At 44.7% G+C, this 7838-nt stretch overlaps 1 protein-coding gene across 1 annotated transcript; it reads left to right on the top strand.

Annotated features, from left to right (window-relative positions):
• Window positions 1-921: 921 nt before the first annotated feature.
• FBXO22 (F-box protein 22) lies at window positions 922-6512 on the top strand. The gene is made up of 7 exons (XM_063347369.1): window positions 922-1098; window positions 1198-1330; window positions 1469-1556; window positions 1920-2015; window positions 3028-3192; window positions 4176-4341; window positions 5520-6512. Exons 1-7 carry the CDS (start codon window positions 995-997, stop codon window positions 5947-5949), a joined length of 1182 nt encoding a protein of 393 aa, XP_063203439.1. The 5' UTR covers window positions 922-994; the 3' UTR covers window positions 5950-6512.
• The last annotated feature ends 1326 nt before the right edge of the window (window positions 6513-7838 follow it).

Genomic DNA, 7838 nt, shown 5'->3' with positions numbered 1-7838 from the left:
TTTAAAAAAAGCAGAGCACGGCTGTGCCAATAAAACCTTGTAACTAGTCACTTCCACTGGGGCATCAGAACTTGCTGGGCTGTTCCTGCTACTTGTTGGCTCGACCTCCTTAACAAGAAGAGCCGCAGTATGAAGCTTGAAGTTATTTAAAAATACTAAAAACCTTTTTAGGCGTTCCATTTTATTAACGGGTTGTTGCAATCATTTGTAAACTAATGAACTTAAAAAGTGATTGGCACAAATCAAGATGAAAATCCTGGAGTGAAAAATTTTTATATAAAAGCTACAATAAAGTACAAGAACACGTCATCTGATTCAGAGGTTTTAAGAAATGTTGCCGTAGTCATGACGGTGGTTTTGTTATTGAGAGACTGATGGGAACTGTTCATTCTTTGTTAGGAAATGAATCTGGGTCTGTGTAATTACACCGTATTTCATTGCCTTACCTAAATTGATTCTATTTTGGTTGTAGTACTCGTCATCCAGCCTTTGCACCCCTTTGGGGCTGAGCTAAGGGTGTGTACCACCGATTAAGCACTTTTTAGAAGCGCAGAAGCATGTTTTTGTTACGGTTTTTAGTCGACTATCAGATTTGTGCTCTTTTCTCTGTCAGGCACGCGCGGCTCCTTGTGCGTTTGCTTCTGGATGCAGTTTTTATCCCGGCGGGAGCCAGGGGAGAGGCCTGGCGGTGACTCCCCAGCCGTTCTGCTTGCCCGGCCCTACCGCTGCGCGCAGCCCCGGCTTTGGTTTGGGTTCCATTTCTCATTGCAGAGTTACTTGGCAATGTACAGTAATTTGTAAACTTGCATCAAGTTTATGAATAAAAACCATTTTAAGAAGCCTGCTGTGTTCCTGTGGGGGGGCGGGTCCTCCCGGCCGCCAGGGGGCGCGAGTGCGGCTGCGCTGGCCCCGCCCGCCCCGCGCGGCCGGAAGTGCGCCTCAGGCTGAGGCGGAGCGCAGTGGCGGCAGCGGGGCGGGGGGGGTCGGCGGCGCCATGGAGGCCACCGGCAAGGCCGGCTTCGTCCTCGGCAACCTGGCCGAGGTGGTGGAGCGCGTCCTCGGCTTCCTGCCCACCAAGGCGCTGCTACGCGCCGCCTGGTAAGGCCCGAGGCGGCGGCGGCGGGGGCGGGTGCCGTGGCGGCGGTGCGGGGCGCCATGGCGACCCGCCCGACGCGCCCCGCGGGTGCTGTGTTGCAGCGTGTGCCGGCTGTGGAGGGAGTGCGCCCGGCGGATCCTGCGGGCGCGGCAGCGCGTCGCCTGGGTGTCGGCGCTGGAGGCGGGGCCGGCCGACAGCCACGCGCTGGTGCGCGCGCTGGCCCGCGAGCTGGAGGTGGGTGCGCGCGGGCGGCCGGGGGTGGGGGCCGGGGCGGGGGCGGCTCCTGCGCAGGTTCTCCGCGGCCTCCCTCCCCCCACACCCACCGCGGAGCCGCGCCGCAGCCCTCCGGTTCTCCGCTCTCTTTCCCCGCAGAAGGTGCAGGTGCTGCCGCAGACCGTGCTCTACATCGCGGACGCGGAGACGTTCAGCGGGCACGAGGAGTGTCACGAGCAAAAGAAAGGTAAACTCCGGCCTTAACCCGCTCCGAGCGGCGCTGGGGCAGCCAGGGCGGCGCCTAGAGGGAGCTCAGCCGCTGAGCTCGAATGTCGGGGGAAAGGAACGCTTTTGCGGAAAATTTGTGGTGTGAAACAGCTCACAGACGCCTTGTTTTACATGGACGAGTCCCTGTCCCGAGGTAGTGGTTGCGCTCAGTGTGCGCATGCTCCTGTGCTCGTACCCATTGGTACAGGTTTGCCGTGTTGTTAACAGGGCAGCCGCTGACGGGCAGCATTGGTTAAATAGGACAGGATTGACTGCAGGGTCTGTTCCAGTACCGCTCAGAACACCTGATTTTTACTTCTCTTTTTTCCTCTTTTTTTAACAGCCAGAAAAAGAAACAGTAAAGAAACAGCAATTGCGCTCGAAAAATTGTTGCCGAAGCGATGTCAGGTTCTCGGACTGGTCACCCCAGGGGTTGTAGGTAGGAAGAAAATATGTGATTTTTTGTGATGAGCTGAAGGTGTCCAGTGTATCACACATGTATTCTGGTTCCTGTTTATCACAACTTCGTATGTTTTTGGAAGTGTAGTCCTGCACGCTGATGGGAGAGTTCTCACAGTGATTAACATGTTCTGCCCCCACCTCGTTCAGTGCTAGCTTAAATTTTAAGGAGTTCATAGTGTTGCTGCTAAGTCATGTGAAGCTTAGATTTTTACTTCATGTAATGCAGTTATAATTAAAAGGGTTGATTTATTTGAGCAGGCAGCTTATTGCGTTTTATCCTGGCACCTTAATGTAATTACTGTTTCTTGGATTTATCTGTATTTTTCAGAGTCACATTGTGACTTTATAATTATACAGGACATCCTTGGTATGTATCTGTTTGTTCTGCTGTAGCAGGAGGCACAGCGATAACTACAGAAAATTTGCAGCCGCCCTTGGCAGTCGTCTTTTAGTGCTTCACTTTTTATCATTAGAAAGTTTTTTCCTAGTTTCTCACGTTAAATTCTCTTCCCAAGGCTAAGGAGAGAATTTGATTGTTGTTACTATCATAATTCAATAATACACTCCCAGTATTTCTGTCAGTTTGCTTTATACTGTCATCACGCTTGTACAACGCCTTAAAAATCGGAGTACATTTGCATGCCTGCAGAAGCGGGCAGGAAGGCTGGAGAGAGCCGTATTGCACAGTGCTTGTTTTCCAGCTGATTCATACTTGGTGTGGCTGGGGGAAATGTCCAAATACGTCCATGTCTCCTTGTCCAAAGTGACTTCAGCGTGATCTGTAGCCAGCAGGACTCCTACAAGCTTCATCTTACCAAAACATCAACAGAAAAAAATCACCCCAGTTGTCAATTAGATATGTTGTTATGGAGATGAAATATCGTCTTTTATGTGGTCTAAGCTGTTCTGCCTCTTTCAATCTGTGTTACAATGTAGATGAAAGTATTAGGATCACTGAGCACGAGATGTCTGGTTTTGTATCTTCGTAGTTACCCCTATGGGTTCAAGCAGCAATCAGCCTCAAGAAATTGAAGAGGGCGAAGCCGGGTTTGCTCTGTTGTTTCCCAAAATTGATGGCGTGAAGATTCATACTTTCCATTTTTCAAAAGACTCAAAGAACAGGGTCTTTGATGAAAGTAAATTTGCTGAAGCAGGTATGTCCTTGTACTCCCCTTTTTTGAGGCTTCAGTGCAGTGTCGTATTGCTCTTCTAGGCACCAGCGTGGAAGCAACAGCTTCTGTGCTAACTCCATTCCTGGAGGACTCTGTGGCTCTCCGGGGCTGCAGCTGGTAATTGCGCATCTTTGTTCTTCCTTTTCTCTGGAGTATTAAGTTATCCTGAGTATTGATCTCAGCTTACCTCAGTTGGGTTCCAAGTGGAGCTATTCAGAGGGAGCTGTTAGGTTTTGACCAACCTCTAATTGGTTACAAATAATGATAAATGAGTTTGTGCCATTGGGAATGGTTCCCATCACTACAGTTTAGAAACAAGCAAGGAGGAGCTGCTTCTCCTCTTGTCCTCAGTAACTTTGCATTTGGATCCTAAGTCAGGTGTTGTAGCAAGAAAAGGTAGAACAGAAGACAGCATATTTCAATAAATACAGTTTTACATTGCATGCATTGTGTCCTCAGTAGGGTTGATCATTTATGAAGAGTAATATAATGAGGATTTCTTGAGTCTTCTAGGAACCTGAGAGTTTCTGCCTTGGGATAAGCAACTGGCTGATGTATGTAATGTATTTAATTTTCAGGTAAAGCTATTTACTGCATTGTGGTTCTTGTTGAATAACCTATACGCTCAGTTCTTATCTGTAAAACGATGATTAAGGGTGCCAAGTAAAATTGAAGAGCTGTGCCTTCAGAGGCTGTGGTAAAACTCAAACACTCTGCTAGAGAAGTTGGAAGCTGGAGGAAGCAGATGTAGTTGTCTTTTCCTTGCTAGCTGCTTTTCAGAAATTCTCACTTCGGTGGGGAATGCAGCGCAGCCCCTGGATGCCCGGGCAACTTGTGTCTTGTTTTCCTAATGGAAAGCCATTACTAAAGGTTTGATGTATTATTTGAGGAGAGACTAGGATGGTTGGACTTCAGGGGTCAGGATTTAAAAATAAGAGGATTGATGTTTGTCGTTTTGTTCGTAGGTCTGAAGAATAACCCAGATCTCCGGGTGGTTCTTCTGTTTGGCTACAATTCCTGGAAGTCTGGAGCAACTCGATTCCTTCATCAAATAGTCAATCCTTTGAATGAGAAAAGTATCATCCTGGCTGGGGGGCAAGTGGAGAGCTTTACATCACTGACCTCTGAGAAGTAGGTATCTTTTTCAAGGTAAATTGTAAAGAAGATTTAAAATGGGAGAAATGCTGCAGAAGCCATAGTCTTCTAGTTATGTCATATTATAAATGCCCGTTAACAGTAGTAAAATGACTTTTTTTTTTAAAGAGAATAAAGTCCCACTGGTATACCGTGATCTAGCCTTTTCTGGCTGGAAATTTTTTCTGACTGTGTTACAAATTGGATTCTGGAAACCCAGCTAGGAGAAACTCACTGCGAAGGAGATTTCCAGCTTCAGATACCTTATGTGTGTTTATTGCAGGCTGTGTTTGCTCTCTGGCTTGCAGATAAATTATCACTCATTGTGACAGAGACCATTTATGTGAACATTTTTTTCTGTATCGACCTCGGTTTGGTTCGCACTACAGAGCAGTAGCTGCACACACAAACAGGACTGTGCCCCAGGAGCACACCTAAGGGCTGAAGGACGTGGCACTCACGGGACCAGGCTAGATCTCATCCAACTTAAACCCCCTCCCTCCGCCAGGACCCTGCAGGGCAGAGCTGGGCTCCAGGTGCTCCGCTGCACGGGGAGAGCCCTTTGTGCCATCCGACTCGCCGGTGCATCCTCACCGGAGCTCCTGTGCTGGAGAGTGCAGTGCAGTGCAGCCAGCACCGCCAGCTCCTGTCATGCCAGCGTAGGTCTCGACTCCATAGTAATACCATTTTTCTTGCACGTAATGTATGCCAGCTACACCATTAGTCCAGATAAGAGAGATGACCGTATATTAAATTATTGCTAATAAAGCATAAGTAAGTACTTGGCCAACCAAGGAGACTTAAAGCAACGTGAATCTGAAGCCGTTACTGACTGCTGCCCTGGTGTGGTATGTAAATACTGAGTACCTTTGCTTGTCTTACGTTTAACTAATAGCTGGAATTCATACACAAGCTGCTGAATTTGGCATATATTTGAAAGGCAGACTTACAGTTAAACCCTGGTAATGGATGTGAAAGTTTTTCCTTGTGAAAGGTTGCTAAAAAAAAAAGGTTGCTAACATTTGAAGTCTTTGGTTTGTTTTTAAGTATGGGTGTCTTTCAAAATCATTAGGATGTTGGTCACCTTTGAAACCTCCTTCTGCCAGAGCAGAAGTTTATTCAGGTCGGATGTGGTCTCTGGAACATTCTCTAACTCAGTGCCCGTTGCCTTTCAGTAACAATGCCCAGCCTGGCGATGCCTGTGGCGTGGTTGGGCTGGCGTTCAGCGGCCCCCAGATCCAGAGTGCCACCATTCTGTTAGACCAGGACGTAGCTGATGAGAGGACAGCGGAAGCCGCCATGCAGCGTCTCAAAGCAGCAAACATCCCCGAGCATAACACCATTGGCTTCATGTTTGCCTGTGTTGGCAGAGGATATCGGCATTATAAAACCAAAAGGAATATGGAAGCAGATGCATTTAGGAAGTTTTTTCCAAACGTTCCCCTCTTTGGCTTTTTTGGACATGGGGAAATAGGATGTGATCGAATAGTTACTGGGAATTTCGTATTAAGAGAATGTAACGACATAAAGGATGACCTGCTTCACGGCTATACTACCGTTATGACTCTTATTCATCTTGGTTCAACAAAAGCAAACCAAGCGTAGATGTGTTTTTAATGCTTCAGTGAGCTGTTTGTTTCATTCCAGAAAGCTGAGAAGTCTGGAAGAGTGGACATCTTGCAATCAAAGCCCCTTCCAAAACGTAAACATCATTTTCGTAATACTATCAAATCTTGTAGTTGGAATAGAGTTTAATATAATAGCTGCGAGAAGGCTTTGCATTTTGTGTAATCGCCTGTACACATCAGAATTGCAGGTAAATGATATTTGATGGAATTCTGCAATTGAAGAAAGCCTCTTTCTTCCAAAATGAGAATGGTTTGCACAAATGGCAGTTGGAGACCAAATACCAGCATGCAGAAAGAAACAGTACTTTGATGTGCTCTATTTGTGTATGTAAAACAGTCTAGAAAAACTACTGATGCATACGGAAATACTGATGCATAAAATCCACCATTTCCTGGATTTTATTTCGAGAGATGCACAGCCTGCCCAGGCTTGAGTCCTATTTACAGAACTGAATGGTTTTACTAGATAAAATGAATGAAAATCTTTAGAGAAAAATAACAAAGTGCTTATTAAATAAAGATTAAAATATGTAAAAATCCCTTGCCTTCTATTCTTAGAGAAAAAGCTCTGATTTGAAGAGGTCCTGTTACAAGCTCAGCTTTTCTCACCATCTTGAACTGAATTTCATTTGTTTTAAATATCTAGTTTAGAATAATATCTGATACTTTGTGTGTACCAGCAGTTTCAGTCTTTGTGTATTTAAGTTTACACACTCAAAATGCACGGGTTGCCTTTTCTTTTAGAATCTTTTGTAGCATGATGCTCTCTATTATAAACTTTTATACCCAGAGTGCTGAAAATTAAGACTACTTTGGTATCTTCAAGTTCCTTTAAAAAGGTTTTTGCTTTTTAATTTGAAATTGTGGGGCACGCAAGATCTGGCTGTGTTCTATTTATATAGAGCCTTTAAAGAAGACTTGTGCTTTTGCATGTTTTCCTATGCTTTTACATCGGTCACCTGGTTTGATTGCTGCAGCTGGAATTCAGTACTGCAAAGTTCAAGTAAGTAAATTCAGCATAGTCTCAGTATAGCTAATAATATATTTGCTCCCTTTTAAATTCTTTCCTCTCTTTTATTTTCACTTAGTAATAGAATGACAAGAAAATAAAATTAATTTTACACCATTTCAGCACACTTCTAAATGCCAAATCGGGCAGGTGGCCTGAATATAATCCCTAACTGACCACAACTGGATTTTGTTTTTGTTAAGAAAAAAAGAAAACCTTCAAAGGCACAAGACTTACAGGGAGGAGTGATGGTTTTGCTGAAAAAGGTAAAAGACCTTTTTTTTATCCCCATGTTTTAAATATGAATGATGTTTCATTGCACATTTCTTCTTAATGCATCTTTCAATTAAGCAAACAGTAGGTTTTGAAACTACAAAAAATAATAGGCAAGCAGTGTGATGTACAACCTCCTACTTGCACAACCGGAACAGCAATTGCCAAACATAAAACTATTACTATAATTTTTCTTTTAGAATTATTAATTCAAAAATCCCCTCATTATAGGATGTTTCTATAACATGCAGTTGTAAGAAAGTGAGAATCATTTGATAAAGCAGAGCCAAATCTTGGTAAGCTGTCACAAGTGTACTGCCAGAAAGCAATTTCAGTTAAAAACTGCAGAAAAGTGCAAAGATAGTGAAGTTGGGTTTTGTTACTCTCTGTGTCACATTTGTTTTGGCCTAAGTTAATATTGGAACAGGCCTTATTTTAACAGATGAATGAGTCATCCTGAATCATGCCCCCTCAGCAGGGAACAGGAAACCAAGATATGTAAATGATGCAGCCAAACTTTGACTTTTAGCGTGCAGCAGAGAAGGCTGATAATGTTAATCCTCAGACTGAGTTTTGAAAAAACA

The sequence above is a fragment of the Chroicocephalus ridibundus genome, chromosome 9 (assembly GCF_963924245.1).
Source record: "Chroicocephalus ridibundus chromosome 9, bChrRid1.1, whole genome shotgun sequence".
NCBI lineage: Eukaryota > Metazoa > Chordata > Aves > Charadriiformes > Laridae > Chroicocephalus > Chroicocephalus ridibundus.
This window is presented reverse-complemented; position numbering and strand designations above follow the sequence as displayed.

Coding starts and splice junctions, on each gene's coding strand:
- FBXO22 (XM_063347369.1), top strand. CDS start 995: ATGGAGGCCACCGGCAAGGCCGGCTTCGTCCTCGGCAACCTGGCCGAG. Junction 1,099..1,197: donor GCGCTGCTACGCGCCGCCTG/GTAAGGCCCGAG, acceptor GCTGTGTTGCAG/CGTGTGCCGGCTGTGGAGGG. Junction 1,331..1,468: donor CGCTGGCCCGCGAGCTGGAG/GTGGGTGCGCGC, acceptor CTTTCCCCGCAG/AAGGTGCAGGTGCTGCCGCA.